The 20,130-nt window shown below is 35.6% G+C and overlaps 1 protein-coding gene across 6 annotated transcripts in view; it reads left to right on the forward strand.

Annotated features, from left to right (window-relative positions):
* The window catches only part of LOC145691021 (uncharacterized), a 123,192-nt gene that overhangs the window by 38,832 nt on the left and 64,230 nt on the right, over positions 1–20,130 (forward strand). The window contains exon 4 of one of the 6 annotated variants that reach the window (XM_081766561.1): positions 12,376–15,050. The exons of the other annotated variants lie outside the window; for them this stretch is intronic. Within the exon in view, the coding sequence (XP_081622687.1) occupies positions 12,376–13,330 (955 nt within the window). The 3' untranslated portion in view covers positions 13,331–15,050. Of the gene's footprint in view, positions 1–12,375; positions 15,051–20,130 lie in introns of those variants that run through there. 6 annotated transcript variants of the gene reach the window in all.

Below are 20,130 nucleotides of genomic sequence, written 5' to 3' on the forward strand. Positions count from 1 at the left end.
CTCAACATTGAAAAATTCCATCACTTCTTTCAGATAGTCTTTGATGCTCTATCGAATGGAGGGCTCAACATTGAAAAATTCCATCACTTCTTTCAGATAGTCTTTGATGCTCTATCGAATGGAGGGCTCAACATTGAAAAATTCCATCACTTCTTTCAGATAGTCTTTGATGCTCTATCGAATGGAGGGCTCAACATTGAAAAATTCCATCACTTCTTTCAGATAGTCTTTGATGCTCTATCGAATGGAGGGCTCAACATTGAAAAATTCCATCACTTCTTTCAGATAGTCTTTGATGCTCTATCGAATGGAGGGCTCAACATTGAAAAATTCCATCACTTCTTTCAGATAGTCTTTGATGCTCTATCGAATGGAGGGCTCAACATTGAAAAATTCCATCACTTCTTTCAGATAGTCTTTGATGCTCTATCGAATGGAGGGCTCAACATTGAAAAATTCCATCACTTCTTTCAGATAGTCTTTGATGCTCTATCGAATGGAGGGCTCAACATTGAAAAATTCCATCACTTCTTTCAGATAGTCTTTGATGCTCTATCGAATGGAGGGCTCAACATTGAAAAATTCCATCACTTCTTTCAGATAGTCTTTGATGCTCTATCGAATGGAGGGCTCAACATTGAAAAATTCCATCACTTCTTTCAGATAGTCTTTGATGCTCTATCGAATGGAGGGCTCAACATTGAAAAATTCCATCACTTCTTTCAGATAGTCTTTGATGCTCTATCGAATGGAGGGCTCAACATTGAAAAATTCCATCACTTCTTTCAGATAGTCTTTGATGCTCTATCGAATGGAGGGCTCAACATTGAAAAATTCCATCACTTCTTTCAGATAGTCTTTGATGCTCTATCGAATGGAGGGCTCAACATTGAAAAATTCCATCACTTCTTTCAGATAGTCTTTGATGCTCTATCGAATGGAGGGCTCAACATTGAAAAATTCCATCACTTCTTTCAGATAGTCTTTGATGCTCTATCGAATGGAGGGCTCAACATTGAAAAATTCCATCACTTCTTTCAGATAGTCTTTGATGCTCTATCGAATGGAGGGCTCAACATTGAAAAATTCCATCACTTCTTTCAGATAGTCTTTGATGCTCTATCGAATGGAGGGCTCAACATTGAAAAATTCCATCACTTCTTTCAGATAGTCTTTGATGCTCTATCGAATGGAGGGCTCAACATTGAAAAATTCCATCACTTCTTTCAGATAGTCTTTGATGCTCTATCGAATGGAGGGCTCAACATTGAAAAATTCCATCACTTCTTTCAGATAGTCTTTGATGCTCTATCGAATGGAGGGCTCAACATTGAAAAATTCCATCACTTCTTTCAGATAGTCTTTGATGCTCTATCGAATGGAGGGCTCAACATTGAAAAATTCCATCACTTCTTTCAGATAGTCTTTGATGCTCTATCGAATGGAGGGCTCAACATTGAAAAATTCCATCACTTCTTTCAGATAGTCTTTGATGCTCTATCGAATGGAGGGCTCAACATTGAAAAATTCCATCACTTCTTTCAGATAGTCTTTGATGCTCTATCGAATGGAGGGCTCAACATTGAAAAATTCCATCACTTCTTTCAGATAGTCTTTGATGCTCTATCGAATGGAGGGCTCAACATTGAAAAATTCCATCACTTCTTTCAGATAGTCTTTGATGCTCTATCGAATGGAGGGCTCAACATTGAAAAATTCCATCACTTCTTTCAGATAGTCTTTGATGCTCTATCGAATGGAGGGCTCAACATTGAAAAATTCCATCACTTCTTTCAGATAGTCTTTGATGCTCTATCGAATGGAGGGCTCAACATTGAAAAATTCCATCACTTCTTTCAGATAGTCTTTGATGCTCTATCGAATGGAGGGCTCAACATTGAAAAATTCCATCACTTCTTTCAGATAGTCTTTGATGCTCTATCGAATGGAGGGCTCAACATTGAAAAATTCCATCACTTCTTTCAGATAGTCTTTGATGCTCTATCGAATGGAGGGCTCAACATTGAAAAATTCCATCACTTCTTTCAGATAGTCTTTGATGCTCTATCGAATGGAGGGCTCAACATTGAAAAATTCCATCACTTCTTTCAGATAGTCTTTGATGCTCTATCGAATGGAGGGCTCAACATTGAAAAATTCCATCACTTCTTTCAGATAGTCTTTGATGCTCTATCGAATGGAGGGCTCAACATTGAAAAATTCCATCACTTCTTTCAGATAGTCTTTGATGCTCTATCGAATGGAGGGCTCAACATTGAAAAATTCCATCACTTCTTTCAGATAGTCTTTGATGCTCTATCGAATGGAGGGCTCAACATTGAAAAATTCCATCACTTCTTTCAGATAGTCTTTGATGCTCTATCGAATGGAGGGCTCAACATTGAAAAATTCCATCACTTCTTTCAGATAGTCTTTGATGCTCTATCGAATGGAGGGCTCAACATTGAAAAATTCCATCACTTCTTTCAGATAGTCTTTGATGCTCTATCGAATGGAGGGCTCAACATTGAAAAATTCCATCACTTCTTTCAGATAGTCTTTGATGCTCTATCGAATGGAGGGCTCAACATTGAAAAATTCCATCACTTCTTTCAGATAGTCTTTGATGCTCTATCGAATGGAGGGCTCAACATTGAAAAATTCCATCACTTCTTTCAGATAGTCTTTGATGCTCTATCGAATGGAGGGCTCAACATTGAAAAATTCCATCACTTCTTTCAGATAGTCTTTGATGCTCTATCGAATGGAGGGCTCAACATTGAAAAATTCCATCACTTCTTTCAGATAGTCTTTGATGCTCTATCGAATGGAGGGCTCAACATTGAAAAATTCCATCACTTCTTTCAGATAGTCTTTGATGCTCTATCGAATGGAGGGCTCAACATTGAAAAATTCCATCACTTCTTTCAGATAGTCTTTGATGCTCTATCGAATGGAGGGCTCAACATTGAAAAATTCCATCACTTCTTTCAGATAGTCTTTGATGCTCTATCGAATGGAGGGCTCAACATTGAAAAATTCCATCACTTCTTTCAGATAGTCTTTGATGCTCTATCGAATGGAGGGCTCAACATTGAAAAATTCCATCACTTCTTTCAGATAGTCTTTGATGCTCTATCGAATGGAGGGCTCAACATTGAAAAATTCCATCACTTCTTTCAGATAGTCTTTGATGCTCTATCGAATGGAGGGCTCAACATTGAAAAATTCCATCACTTCTTTCAGATAGTCTTTGATGCTCTATCGAATGGAGGGCTCAACATTGAAAAATTCCATCACTTCTTTCAGATAGTCTTTGATGCTCTATCGAATGGAGGGCTCAACATTGAAAAATTCCATCACTTCTTTCAGATAGTCTTTGATGCTCTATCGAATGGAGGGCTCAACATTGAAAAATTCCATCACTTCTTTCAGATAGTCTTTGATGCTCTATCGAATGGAGGGCTCAACATTGAAAAATTCCATCACTTCTTTCAGATAGTCTTTGATGCTCTATCGAATGGAGGGCTCAACATTGAAAAATTCCATCACTTCTTTCAGATAGTCTTTGATGCTCTATCGAATGGAGGGCTCAACATTGAAAAATTCCATCACTTCTTTCAGATAGTCTTTGATGCTCTATCGAATGGAGGGCTCAACATTGAAAAATTCCATCACTTCTTTCAGATAGTCTTTGATGCTCTATCGAATGGAGGGCTCAACATTGAAAAATTCCATCACTTCTTTCAGATAGTCTTTGATGCTCTATCGAATGGAGGGCTCAACATTGAAAAATTCCATCACTTCTTTCAGATAGTCTTTGATGCTCTATCGAATGGAGGGCTCAACATTGAAAAATTCCATCACTTCTTTCAGATAGTCTTTGATGCTCTATCGAATGGAGGGCTCAACATTGAAAAATTCCATCACTTCTTTCAGATAGTCTTTGATGCTCTATCGAATGGAGGGCTCAACATTGAAAAATTCCATCACTTCTTTCAGATAGTCTTTGATGCTCTATCGAATGGAGGGCTCAACATTGAAAAATTCCATCACTTCTTTCAGATAGTCTTTGATGCTCTATCGAATGGAGGGCTCAACATTGAAAAATTCCATCACTTCTTTCAGATAGTCTTTGATGCTCTATCGAATGGAGGGCTCAACATTGAAAAATTCCATCACTTCTTTCAGATAGTCTTTGATGCTCTATCGAATGGAGGGCTCAACATTGAAAAATTCCATCACTTCTTTCAGATAGTCTTTGATGCTCTATCGAATGGAGGGCTCAACATTGAAAAATTCCATCACTTCTTTCAGATAGTCTTTGATGCTCTATCGAATGGAGGGCTCAACATTGAAAAATTCCATCACTTCTTTCAGATAGTCTTTGATGCTCTATCGAATGGAGGGCTCAACATTGAAAAATTCCATCACTTCTTTCAGATAGTCTTTGATGCTCTATCGAATGGAGGGCTCAACATTGAAAAATTCCATCACTTCTTTCAGATAGTCTTTGATGCTCTATCGAATGGAGGGCTCAACATTGAAAAATTCCATCACTTCTTTCAGATAGTCTTTGATGCTCTATCGAATGGAGGGCTCAACATTGAAAAATTCCATCACTTCTTTCAGATAGTCTTTGATGCTCTATCGAATGGAGGGCTCAACATTGAAAAATTCCATCACTTCTTTCAGATAGTCTTTGATGCTCTATCGAATGGAGGGCTCAACATTGAAAAATTCCATCACTTCTTTCAGATAGTCTTTGATGCTCTATCGAATGGAGGGCTCAACATTGAAAAATTCCATCACTTCTTTCAGATAGTCTTTGATGCTCTATCGAATGGAGGGCTCAACATTGAAAAATTCCATCACTTCTTTCAGATAGTCTTTGATGCTCTATCGAATGGAGGGCTCAACATTGAAAAATTCCATCACTTCTTTCAGATAGTCTTTGATGCTCTATCGAATGGAGGGCTCAACATTGAAAAATTCCATCACTTCTTTCAGATAGTCTTTGATGCTCTATCGAATGGAGGGCTCAACATTGAAAAATTCCATCACTTCTTTCAGATAGTCTTTGATGCTCTATCGAATGGAGGGCTCAACATTGAAAAATTCCATCACTTCTTTCAGATAGTCTTTGATGCTCTATCGAATGGAGGGCTCAACATTGAAAAATTCCATCACTTCTTTCAGATAGTCTTTGATGCTCTATCGAATGGAGGGCTCAACATTGAAAAATTCCATCACTTCTTTCAGATAGTCTTTGATGCTCTATCGAATGGAGGGCTCAACATTGAAAAATTCCATCACTTCTTTCAGATAGTCTTTGATGCTCTATCGAATGGAGGGCTCAACATTGAAAAATTCCATCACTTCTTTCAGATAGTCTTTGATGCTCTATCGAATGGAGGGCTCAACATTGAAAAATTCCATCACTTCTTTCAGATAGTCTTTGATGCTCTATCGAATGGAGGGCTCAACATTGAAAAATTCCATCACTTCTTTCAGATAGTCTTTGATGCTCTATCGAATGGAGGGCTCAACATTGAAAAATTCCATCACTTCTTTCAGATAGTCTTTGATGCTCTATCGAATGGAGGGCTCAACATTGAAAAATTCCATCACTTCTTTCAGATAGTCTTTGATGCTCTATCGAATGGAGGGCTCAACATTGAAAAATTCCATCACTTCTTTCAGATAGTCTTTGATGCTCTATCGAATGGAGGGCTCAACATTGAAAAATTCCATCACTTCTTTCAGATAGTCTTTGATGCTCTATCGAATGGAGGGCTCAACATTGAAAAATTCCATCACTTCTTTCAGATAGTCTTTGATGCTCTATCGAATGGAGGGCTCAACATTGAAAAATTCCATCACTTCTTTCAGATAGTCTTTGATGCTCTATCGAATGGAGGGCTCAACATTGAAAAATTCCATCACTTCTTTCAGATAGTCTTTGATGCTCTATCGAATGGAGGGCTCAACATTGAAAAATTCCATCACTTCTTTCAGATAGTCTTTGATGCTCTATCGAATGGAGGGCTCAACATTGAAAAATTCCATCACTTCTTTCAGATAGTCTTTGATGCTCTATCGAATGGAGGGCTCAACATTGAAAAATTCCATCACTTCTTTCAGATAGTCTTTGATGCTCTATCGAATGGAGGGCTCAACATTGAAAAATTCCATCACTTCTTTCAGATAGTCTTTGATGCTCTATCGAATGGAGGGCTCAACATTGAAAAATTCCATCACTTCTTTCAGATAGTCTTTGATGCTCTATCGAATGGAGGGCTCAACATTGAAAAATTCCATCACTTCTTTCAGATAGTCTTTGATGCTCTATCGAATGGAGGGCTCAACATTGAAAAATTCCATCACTTCTTTCAGATAGTCTTTGATGCTCTATCGAATGGAGGGCTCAACATTGAAAAATTCCATCACTTCTTTCAGATAGTCTTTGATGCTCTATCGAATGGAGGGCTCAACATTGAAAAATTCCATCACTTCTTTCAGATAGTCTTTGATGCTCTATCGAATGGAGGGCTCAACATTGAAAAATTCGCAAATAACACACACACAGAAAATTCAGTAACGAATTTTTAAAGTTCGTTGAATATTAAATAGTCTATTCTTGTAAGCATATACCTTTATTATTCCAACATAAGACGAATTTTGTTGTAAATGCATGTATTAGCGGAAGATTAGAATATTCATATTACATTATAAATTTACTTGATTACTACTCTGAACAAGTTTTGGTCATTTATGAAAAGTCGTAAAAGTACAGAATCACTAATACGTACGAAAATTCTATTTAACAACACTGAACTTCCCATGAGTTCCATAACCATTGGTTAATGTACGTAGAAGACTCTTTAAGAGGGCTTTGAAGTGGATATTAATACTCTTTTGTATCTGCAAAGTAAAAGTGACAAAACTATAGTTCGATAATAATTTTTGTGTTAAGTGCACTTTTCAATTTAACATAGTTTTGTGTAGAAACGTATAGAATTGTGAAACTTCCACATTATTAGTTTTATTTTTATTTTATTTTATTTTATTTTTTGTTTTAGAATGCGTTACTTCGTAAAAAGACTATACTTTGTATCTATATATTAAAATTCTAGGTCTATATGTTTGTCGCAATTCCTTTCGACAGTGAGTTCTCGGGAACCATAGGGTCTAGAAAAATACCATTTTCACTGATCGATTGCAAATTTTGTTTTGGTTTTTCAGTTCTAATTGAATATTTAAAAATGGCCGTTATTTCTTTATTACATTTTTTAGGAGTACGCTGGAAGTGTTGAAATTTTAAAAAAGTAAAGCATCATATCTTACGAGTTATACATTCAAACACCACACATTTGTATACGGGTTAGTATACCTCTCCGGTGTTTGTTTCATGGCCAAATGACAATGAAAAGAGAAGAATAACCATTTTTCCAGTCTAAGATGAATCTTTATTATTTGGAGTCTTTTCGCAATGAACATCATATACTACTGATATTATAATTAATTGTATGTGTAATGTATTAGCTTATTACATACTGCCTGCAAGAAGAAAGAAAACACTGATCATACATGAACTAGGAACTCCAACTGCAAGTAGGCTTAAGCAAACGGTGAGAGAGATATAGAAAAAAATAAACAAAAAAAAAATCCCCTATATGACCCCTTGCCGATTTTTATCAAGATGTCTCACTTGTGTATATAAAGGGACATGTACAGATATGAGGAGTGACAAGGAGGTTCATGTTCAGATGTGGATGATGCGCTGTGTGGAGAGCGGAGGTTTAGCTAGTATAAGCTTAAAAACTTAACTCATGTTCAAGCTGTAAGCATGTGAAAATTTTAATGCAAAATATGATTGAAGATTTTAATGCTAAATATGATTTAAACATCTATGGTTCTTGAAGATGGATATTCACTAAAATGTTCGAAATATTGGAAATTATATCAGCTACTAGGAATGAAAAGATGGTTAAAACTATTTTTACATGCATACTGTTGGAACAAACTCCGATTCAGGCGCAGAAAAAAAATATTTATCAGAAAAAATAATGATTATCACAAATTTCAGAAAGAATAACCCTTGTAATTAGAAGTTTGGCTGCAGGAAATGGGAACAAGAGAATATTAAAGCATTTTACGTAAGAAACTCCGAGTACGGAGCCACAGAATACAGGGAAAGAGCAGTTTTCTTACAGGCAAATAAACGTAGCTTACCTCTAACGCAGCAGAAAATTTGAATCAAATTAAAGCTTAATTTGTCCTAAAGATACGTATTTTCTAGTGGACTCAAATTACACTGCGATGAAGATTTTCTGACCAAACAACTTGTCAATTTAAACAAATAAAGTAAAGTATTGTGCTTTGTTACATAGATGTTATTTTAATATTGCCCCTCTGCAATGAAAATCGCAATGAGTTGAAAAAAAATCACCTTATTGATAATAAAACCAAGATTCCTATATTTGTATTTTTTATTCTGTAATGTCTCTGCTTATATTCAGAGTTATTATTGTTGGTCGTTGAATATTTAGATTGGGCAAAAGATAAACGTAAAAAAAAAGAAAGAAATTGGCAACTGGCGTGACAACCCTTTGTGGACCTGAGCCGCTCCAACGCCATCTGTTAGCGACCGGCTGAACTGCGTCTAGCCTAGCAACGAACACGTGGTGAACGCGGTTATTCGCCCTGTCTCTAACAGGCGTATCAGGGGCTTTTATTCACGTGACTCCCCAGTTTGTCTCACGACACTGGGTAAATGCCGAAAATTGGGAAGTACTGACCGGGAATTGAACCCAGGTTCACGCAGACGTGCTTCCAGCGCCCTAACCACTGGACTACGGAGCCTTCTTATTGGACAAAAGATGCTCAATAAAGTCTACTCAACCCGTAGACAGAGGAGTAATTTTATTTAGTTACGGTGATGTTATCGTAGAAGATGTAGTTGAGAGACATTTCTAATGTAGAAAAGAATCGGATTATTACTTATTCACATGAAGAATATAGTGTAACAGAAGAGTAATAAATAAACCACGTGAACCTTGGAACTGGTAACTAATTATCATTGGATAGTGTAAACATACCAGTAAAAGCATTTATTACGCCTAGCTTTGTACTAATATACAATTTGTTGACTGGCTTAAAATAATAATAACACATTAACGTCAACTAACAGTTGTGTGCCAAAGGCTGTAAGTAGAGTGATATCTCGACCAAATAAGAAGTAGGCAAGCCAAATGTTTGTTATCGTGGCTGCCAATATTTGTAGCTTCTAAACTGTTTAAAAGCTGAATGTTTTCTCCGACATTTGATATATTGTATGCTGCATCATTTTGTACATTTCCTTGAACGAACAGGTAGGGCCTATATGATCTATGTTCTTTTCCAACAACTGAACAGAAATGCCGGTTGCGACCTGACCAATTTTATTTTCAAGATTCTGGGGTATTCTGCAATACAGTTCTTTAGCCCTCCTCCACAAAAGGAAATCGTAAAGAATTAGATCTGGACATCTTGTTGGTTAGCCGAGGCCTCTGCCGCCCTATCCAATGTTCTGAAAAGTGTTCATTGAACCAGTTCCTAACATTACTGGCTGATTTTTGAATGCGGTCAAGTACATGAAGTGTTGTTTAAGCAAGATGGTGCTTCCCCACATTTTGCTTTGAATGTATTATTTTAAGTGAAGTATTTTTTTATTTCTTTGATCACATATAGAATGAAGATATTTCTGATTTCCATTATAACGTAGTGGACATAACGCCAGTTTCCATCATGTGAGAATAGAAATGCTATTGATGACAAAGATACTAACAATAATGTCAGACGCCACGGCTGGCAGTTTATAGTTAGTTGATTAAAAAAAAAAAAAAAAAAAAAAAGTGTTCTAAAAATGGTGATCACGGGCCACAGGAAAATGACTCTACAGGATGTCCTACAAGACAAAATGAAATTAAATACTATAGAATGCTATACAGTTCGAGGACTCACCCAGGTGCTTCTGGTCAACTAGAGATTTAACGATGTGCTGCTGTACCGTTTTTAAATCGTACTATGAGCTACCAACCAAAAGAATTACCAACTTTATTTAATATATATCTTACATTTGTTTATTGCCTGTAAACTGCATTTCTAATAAATATCTAATAGAACTACCAAAGTTAGTAAATGTCTAATATACATACGAAAAACTATAACGTGCACAACTCCACGCGTATACAATCAACTGTAAGATGAGGCTGACGATGGCAGTTGCACGGGAGAAACAAGGAGTTCTTATTGTCAGCGTCAGCTCAGTGGAGGAATTAAGGTTGGCCAACCGGAGCGTTAACGCGATCTGCTGAAAATGTTCTCGATCGACAATTTGGCGATCAGTAATGTAAAATAACTCACAAAATAAGATAGGAAAGAGCATGGAAATAAACACAGCTCACCTGCTAACAGGAGTAAATTCGAACCAGGTTGAACGATATATTGCTTTTATAACACACTATATTCAAGCTAAATCAAAATGCAGCAGAAAATTTGCTTCAAATCAACTTGTAGAATTAAAAAAAAAAAAAAAAAAAAAAAAGTTTTGTTGCATTACATTACTTTTCTGCAGTGCATTATTCAACAAAATAAATATTCGTTTCTGAAGAAATCGCATTTGATATCTCGAGACGTATTTCGTAAAAGTTAAGAGACAAGAATAGTTTTCGAATAAAGATTAAAACCCATTGTTGTGTCATTTAAAATTTGTAAAGAGGGTTGTGTCCTAGTCTTGGGGTAAGTGAGAAATTACATTTTTACCTTCTGTATGTTATTGTTGACTAAAAATTAATTACTTTTAGGATTTTACTTAAATATTAATGCAGTTTAAAATAAGAGAAATTGTAATTCTAAATGATTATAAATATACCTTGGATGCTGATTTGTACTGTAGTTGAGTAATAAATGAATTTAATTCATGATACACTTTAGAGGTCAGTCCGTATAGGGGCTTTGGTTAAAAATAACTGCTTTGATACTAAAGGCATAGTGTACTGATTTACCTGTTTTGTCTTTGTTACTGAATAGACATTCAGTAACAATACAGAATAAATATTTGGTAGAGCATGATGTACTGTTACAAAAATTAACGACTTTCAATTTGTCTATACAAGCAAAAAAAAAAAAAAAAAAAAAAAAAAAGTCCTATTTGCAAAATCATGAACAGGCCGTCATGTACAAACGATATGTTTCTAAAAAAATTCACAGCCTTATCTGGAGTCCCTCAAGGTTCAAATCTTGGTCCAATCTTTATTTCTGTTAGTCGTAAATGATCAACCGTCTTGCATTCATTATTCTAACACTCTTCTATTCGCGGACGACCTTAAAATATTCTCCAAAATTAAAATTCGCTTGAGAACTATGTAAAACTGCAAATAGACTTATGAAATATTAAGAACTGGTGTGACAATAACAAGATTAAGTTGAACGAGACTAAATGCAGAACTCTTTCCTTTACCCGCAAAGAAAACAGCATTGGACTTGACTATTCTATTGAAGAAACTATTTTAGAGACATCTAACTTAATTTAGGATTTAATAGCACTCCTCGATTTTTAATTAAGTTTTACCTATCATATTGAAACAATTATTAATAATTCATACAGAAATCTTGGCTTTATTATAAGAATAGGTAAAAAGTTTCAAAACGATGTTACATTAATGAAACTCTACTTCTGCTGTGTGATATCGCAATTGGGATATGTGACCCTGTCTTGAAATTTAGAAAAACTGGCGCGTATCCAAATTATGAGTCATATTCAGAAATAGTACAAAACTTCAATATGCACACTTTGAAACAACGGAGAGAACATAGGGATCTTTTATATTTACACAAATTACTATGTGTTAAAATTGACTGTCCCAATCTTACTTCGAAGCTTCAGTTGCATGTCCCGTCAGGTAAAACCCGCGTAGGAAATAGCAGCACATTTTACTGCAAAAAGGCAAGAACAAATATCCTCACTAAGTCTCCTGTATGGAGAATGAGTGCTTCCTACAATGCAATTGAAAGGATATCTGCTATAAATGATTTTGGAATGTCGGAGACAGTATATAAGAATAAACTTAAAAATATATATAGTAATCATAATCTTGTTAAAAAATATATAACTGTGGTTAAATGTATTTGTAAGGAACACCACTGCAACTGGAATAACTGGAACTAGAACCTGTTGTGTTGAATAAATAAATAAATACCTTGAGTGAATACTATATCGAAGAAATGTATTTGAGATGAATATAATAAATATGATTTAGAAACAACAATGTTTTTTATATTCTAATTTTCCTACAAGAAAAACCTAACTTTCAATTTTGTTTCTGTTTATAGGCATAAAACGGGAAATAAGGATGAGACTGTTACACAGAAGAAATTTGTGTACTGCACAATGTGTAACAGAAATATGTACGAGAAGAACATGAAGAATCATCTTAAAAATATTCATGGTGTAGAGGAAATGGAAAGCCCCACAAATACAAGTGATGTTCAAGATGTACCATCGTCAAAGGACGGAACGTGTGATAAGTCCATGATAGTTTGCCAACAATGTAAACAAGTAGTGCGGAAAACAGAGATAGAGCAGCATTTCGTGGACAATCACATGCAGGTGTTTACGTGTGACGAATGCGGCAGGAGTTTCCTGACGAAGAACAAGTTGAGGGATCATTTGCTTTGTCACTTCCCCCTCGAAGAATATGTTTGTAAGGAGTGTGGATGCGTGTTTCGGAGAAAGCAGACGTACGAGTACCATCTAAAAGTTCACTTAGATGTAAGGGAGTACACATGCATGTACTGTGGTCGAACATTCCGCAGAAGGGTAGACTTGATTCCACATGAGAGACTGCACACTGGGGCCAGACCATTTGTGTGCGAAGTATGTGGGAAGGGCTATCCAAGCGAATCACGCTTAAATTTCCATAAACGTCACCACACAGGTGAAAAAATACATAAATGTACGGTTTGTGACAAAATTTTCTATGCAAAGCCGCGTCTGCTTCGACACCTCAAAATTCATTCGAACCAAAAGGATATTGAGTGTGACCAGTGTGGAAAGACCTTTTACTCAAATCAAAGTTTGAAGCAGCATGTGGAAGCTCTCCACACTAACATTGTTTTTCAGTGTCCTGAGTGTGATAAATCATTCAACAGGAAAAGTACACTGGCCCTTCATATGAGGATACACTCCGATGATAGACCATTCGTCTGTACAGAGTGTGGGAAAGGTTTCAAGTATAGGAAAGTTTGTCAGGATCATATGAAAGCTGTACATTCAAAACCTTGTTAAAAGTGTATATGATTTATTTTATGTATTTTGTAAACCAAATAACATTGGAAGAGAGAAAGAAGCATGATAAGTGTGTAATGTAATACCTTTTGAAATGAGTGAAGCAATTTATGTTCGAAATTTCGGTGCAATCCACATTTCCTGTCAGTTCAATATCCTGATCATAATTTGTACATTACTCTACATGGTTATTTATCTGGTGTATTCTTGGTCTACGTCTGTCATATTTAATAACTTGGACTATTCTTGGTATACGTCTGTCATATCTCATAACCTGGACTATTCTTGGTATACGTCTGTCGTATTTCACAACCTAGATTATTCTTGGTATACGTCTGTCATATTTAATAACCTGGACTATTCTTGGTATACGTCTGTCATATCTCAAAACCTGGACTATTCTTGGTATACGTCTGTCATATTTCACAACCTAGATTATTCTTGGTATACGTCTGTCATATTTAATAACCTGGACTATTCTTGGTATACGTCTGTCATACAATTGCCGAAATTTTCAGAGGGAACTTCCATTTGTCTCAGAGACGAAGCTAAATACATTGGTTGTTACCGCCATTCCTCAACATATACATGTAATTTTGCTTACTCAGTTTATCTTTCATTTTGTTTATATTCGTATTATAAAGCATATATACAAAGTCCATTCAATAAATAACAGAAAAAGTTGTATAAAAATACGAAACTTCGACGAAGTTATGGTTCTTTATTATTTTTTGGTGGTGTTTTACAAGTATTATCAGATGGGCCTGGCACAGCTACCTCACGAACGGGATACTGGTAATGAGTGAAACAAAATAGCCGCACCAACGTGCAGCAGCGGAGTGTCATTAGATTTCTGTTAGCTGAAGGGTTGAAACTAATCGAAATTCAGCGTCGGATGGCAGTGCAATATGATGGGCTGTCCGCCAATTATGTTCATCTTTGCTGCAGCATCACCCCGTAATACGCCTATTTTCCTGTATCAACTCTCGCAATGTTGTTCTCTGTGACTGCACAAACAGAGCGTCCTGGGCGTGGTGAATCTGCAACACTTGTTACACTTCGTTTGAACCTATGTGCCCGCTCGTACACTTGTGTTAGACTCAAAACAACTTTCACCATATTGCACTGCCATCCGACAGTAAATTTCGATTGGTTTCAGCCCTTCAGCTAACAATAATCTAATTACACTTCGCTCGTCCACGTTGGTGCAAACCTACAAGGGTACCGCCATCTTGTGTCACTGATTTCCAGCACGCCTTTCGCAAGGCAGGCATACCAGGCACATCTGATAATAGTTCTAGGACACCACCTAGTCCTCTGTCTTTCATAGTCAGCCTATTAGTTGAGCTTCATGAGTACGTTTGTTTGTATGTGTATTCGCCAATGTTTCAAAACTACTTTATGTATTTCATGAAACTTTCAGCGGTTTCGTCATCCTAATCTTAGAGTGGTTATAGGCTACCTACTATCATGCTTTCATTCCACGAAACAACAATAGTGTAAAATGTGTGCTAAAAATATTAGTCTATGGAAAGTTTTACTACTGAAATGTATTTCTTTTTATTGTAAAATTTTGTAATAGAGAAGCATTATATAAAGTTATTTCGAATTAGAATTAGAAAAAAAAATCCTACGTAATAAACTAATGGCCAATGTAGTTTTACTTCATTTGTTTTGAAAATAAACTTTGTTACAGGGATAATCAGATTTTTTAAAATATATAATTTTGATTTTATTCAGTGTTTTATTTCTAGTTATTAAGTTCGTTACTGAATTCTTTATGCCTGTCTGTATGTGTGGGTCTGTTATTTGCGAATTTTTCAATTTTGAGGCCGCTATTCGATGAAGCATCAAAAATTATCTGAAAGAAGTGATTGAATTTTTCGCGCCACTCTCATCGTTTCCGAAGTATTGGCCAGAAAAGTTCCGATTTCAGAGTTAAGGAGCCATATCTCGGGAACACGGATGCTGGAAAGTCAGAGAGAAATGATATTATTTTCTAATTACGTTATTACAGTTACTATTTATATTAATACTGTTAACTATTGGATTTAATCAAATAAATTTAATTCACAATTAAACTTCGAAGAACTTTTTCAAGTTCGTTCTGGCAATACTCTTCGAGGATTGTCAACTGGTTGAATACTGAAATTCATATTCACCCTCAAGAATAAACTAAATAAACTATCGTTTGTGGATTTTTAAATGAGAAACCACTTACGCCAGTGTAGTTTTATTAACAAAATTATGGAATATTTATGGAATAGAGATTTTTTCTAAGAAACTTACACCAAGGATAAGGTACCCCGTGAGATTTCTTTTGGAAGTGGCTTACTCCGTATTATAGGGTTATTAATTAAATATTTATTTATGACATATAAATGAAATCGCTTGAGTTTTTGTTTCTGAGAAGATCGGCATAAAGAAAAGTTCCCACGAGTAAAGTACTCAGATTTTTGCAAAGAAAAACGAATTATACTTTACTAAAGGATATGTGTCTGATGAAGGCAAAGATACTTCGCCGAAACTGTAACACTATTATCTATTAGATAAGATATGCTTTGGTCAGAATTTGGCTTTTATTTTTTTATAGTGTTTTTGTGGGACATTGAATTACGAAATGCGAACAAAATTGTTGGAACTATTTTGGGAAAATAGCAAATTCTGATTTTCACCGTTCAGTAAACTACTTTTATTTTAAGGATACGAGGAAAATTTGACTCCTACCCCTTGAAGAACACTTTAAAAACATTAAGTTTAAAATTTGATCTCAATATGTTGGCTTTTAACCGAGTACACACATTTACATCTAGATAAACGGAAGGAGATGGGCAAACATACAAAAATCTGCTTTTACGCATAAGTGAGCCATAAAATGTGTAAATTAGTTGATATGTGGAATTCGATTCTTGTGATCATCATCGTATTTTCTTCTCTCCAATCGTTGCTCGAATTATTTTAAGAAAAAATGAAAACTAGAGCAGTAAATTGTAGTTAATTGAAAACTGTATTCTCTTATTATGGTGTTTTAAGATTTACTTAATGGCGCGCAATCGGAAGGAGAGTTCGACAGGGAGGCCGTCTCTCGCCAACATTATTTAATATCTATTTCTAGAAACGATAGTAGAAAAGAGCCTACAAAATGAACATGACATTATAGTAAGAGTTAGAATGATCAGGTGTATACGGTTTGCAGATGATGTGGCGCTTGTTTGCAAAATATGAAGAGGTATTAACAGAACTTTAGGAAGGTCTGTGAAGAATATGGGATGAAAATAAATCTCAGAAAGACAAAAGCCACGGTGATTGGAACAAAGCGGTCGATATCAAATATAGAAGAAGGAGGGAAGAAAATAGAAGAGTTTTTCATACATAGGTAGTATTATTAGTGATGATATGAAGTGTGAACGTGAAATAAAAGCAAGGATAGGAATGGCGAAAGAAGCCTTTAGGAGGAAGAAAATACTATTTTGTGGGACCTTGAATAACGACTGAAAGGAAAAGACTCATAAAATGCTTCGTGTCGAGTATTGTACTGTATGGACCAGAAACAAGGACGTTGCGCAAAAATTATGAAAAACAACTGGAAGCTTTCAAAATGTTGGTGTGAAAAAAGAATGAAACGAATTAGCTGGGCCGAGCGGAAAGCAAATGAAAGTGTGTTAGAAATGGTAGGGGAGAAAAGAACCATTATAAATGTTACCAAGAAGAGGAAGTGAAACTGGTTGAGACATCGGCTAAGAAGAAACTGTACCATGAAGAACGTGTTAGAGGGTATGGTAGCAGGAAAGAGAGAGAGGGGGTGAAGGAGACTACAATTAATGGACGATATGAAAACAGAGAAATCGTACGTAAAAAGGAAGAGGTTAGTGGAAGACCATGGAGCATGGAAACTTCTCAGTTGCAGCAAGTTCCTTGCCAATAATGGCAGAATATGATAATGATAATGGAGTGAACTGCAATTTGACTGCTTGATTATATCCAATATAATAATTGCAGGTCACACGCTATTGTATGCTACCCATAAACTTACCCAAGTAAAAATAGTTCGGAAATTGGCTTCTCGGTGCAAGTAAATGTTAGAAATCAACAAAGCAGAAGTTGGCCAATATAGGAAAATAAAACATATTTACATGTAGAAATGTAGAAAACAAAATTCCAAAGAAATGAAGCCTTAAAGAGCCTTTTTGACTAATAAAAATAATTACATTTTCGACGTTTTTCGTCATATGATAGTACTAATCTGATAACCCGTTTAATATTGAAGGAATTTTCAAATTAAATAATAATATAAATAAGAAAATATTAATGCTGTCGAACACATTTTAATTCAATCCATATACTTATCACACAGTTCATTTGACATAACTATCTTCGTTCACAGCTCCTTTTGTTACATTTCAACTAATGTCAAACGGGATATAAAGTTTCAATGCACAAAAGTCAATATTCGCGGTTCATAACGTCCAATATTTCATAGTTAGACGTCGTGAAAACTTTTAAACAGAAACAAAAGGAGTAAATATAAAAATGTTCTCTGGATTACAGATAGCTTCTATCTGACGAAGCAGCAGCCTTGTCCATCTTACATGCGCTGGAACCGCAGTGGAACAATGGTAAAACGTTCACCTCTGGCGCATGGAGTCCTTCGTTCGATCCCAGCTCGCGCCAAGTGAACTTTGTCGTTCTCAAACACCGTGTGTGTGGATTTTGTCGGGGTTTTCCCGTTTCCTGCCACTTTCGTCATTCCACCATTTCATTTATTTCTCATCATCACCGTCTCCTTTGGCCTAGTTGATACAACCGTGGTACGTAAAATTTTAAGATTTCATTTTTTTATTCTCATTTTACGTGTGCTACGGATATAGATAGAAGCATTTGTCATCTAGAGAGTGAAACAGGGACTACGTCATTTGTCTTGGAGTCGGTCGTTGAAGACTGATTTTAGCTTTTTTTCTTTCTTTCTCGAAAAATAAATAAAATCACGTAACAACACACGGAACTGGTAATAAAAACACCCATCTGAGGCGTAGCCTAATACTTGTGTAGATTAATGGCTGTTTCATTAAAAAATGTTTTCATTCCGGTTAGTCACATCTTTCAACTTACACTAAAAATACAAATCGCTGAGCAAAGCAACGTTTATTTAAAAATTAATAAATGTGTTAACAGTTTCGCCAACTAACTGAACATATTGGCTTTATCACACTCTGTCTGATGTGTCTGATGAAGCTAAGACACTGAAAGACAATGTCTGACGAAGCCAATATGATCAGTTGGCGAAACTGTTACACATTTATTAATTTTTAAATAAACGTTGCTTTGCTCAGCGATTTGTATTTTTAGTGTAAGTTATTGAATGTAGCAAAGCTAGTATGAATCAGTTAGTTATTGGATTGACTCCGGTGCTTACATTTTTTACTAAATATTTGGAAACACTCTTGTCAGAAATGACTAATTTCAAAATGCCAGTGTGAAAGACTCGTGTACCGTAGGTTAATGCGGATCGTATAGATATGCTTATTTCAATTTTGTATCATTAGTGAGGAAACAAATGAATAAAATGTAACGAAATCCAAAATACGCAATCAATCTAGAGCTGGGATGGAATATCATTAAATATTGGAAAAGATCTCATGTAATCCCAATCTTTGGGCTACGACTTCATAACATCGTCTTTTCAATATAAAAGAAAAATACAGGACACCCGAATGTATGGGTAACGAAGATACGGAAACTATAGTCCACATAATCTTCAAATACACTCTACATGTTCATAAGAAATACATTCTAATCATTTGAACTTAGTTCCTTTTCTAGAAATCAATTGTTAGCTTCGAATAAATGACAAATATATAAATGGTTAATAACATATTTTAACGCAACGACATCTCTCCTCCTATCCATAAAATAATAATAATAAAAATAAAATAGCTGAAGTTGCACTCGCTACACAGCGCATTATTCACATATTTCACATATGGGCATGAATCTCCTTGTCATTCCTCACATTTGTACATGTCCTTTTACAAGCACAATTGAAAAATGTCTTGATAAAAATTGGCAAGGAGTATCATTTTTATTATTATTATTATTTTTAATATCTCGCACCGTTTGCAAGATTTCAGCCTACTTGCAGTTGGAGTTTCTAGTTCATGTATGATCAGTGTTTTCTTTCTTCTTGCATGCAGTATGTAATAAGCAAATACATTACAAACACAATTAATTATAATGTCAGTGATACATGGTGTTCATTGGGCGAAACACTACAAACAATAAATATTTATCTTAGACTGGACAAATGGTTATCCTTCGTTTTTCATTATCATTTGGCCATGAAACAAACGTCGGAGATATATACTAACCCCGTATACAGATTTGTGATGTCGGAATGTATAATTCGTAGGATATGATGCTTTTTAAAATTTTAGTACTTCCAGTGTACTTCTAAAAATGAAATAAAGAAATAACGGCCATTTAAAACGAAATATCCAATTAGAACTGAACAATCTTCACAAAATTTGGAATCGACCAGTGAAAACGGCATGCTTCTAGCTCTTGTGGTTTATCGAGATCTCATTGTCAAAAGGATTGGATACAAACATATAAACCTGGCATTTTAATATAGGCTAGCTGAACCTGCGTTCTCTACACAGCGCATCATTCACATCTGAGCATGAATCTCCTTGTTATTCCTCACATCTGTACATGTTCCTTTACAGATACAAGTGAAAGACGTCTTGATAAAAATCAGCAAGATATACCGTAAAGGGGAGATTTTTTCGATTACTTTTTCAATA

The sequence above is a fragment of the Thermobia domestica genome, chromosome 7 (genome assembly GCF_964235325.1).
Source record: "Thermobia domestica chromosome 7, izTheDome1.hap1.1, whole genome shotgun sequence".
Lineage (NCBI taxonomy): Eukaryota > Metazoa > Arthropoda > Insecta > Zygentoma > Lepismatidae > Thermobia > Thermobia domestica.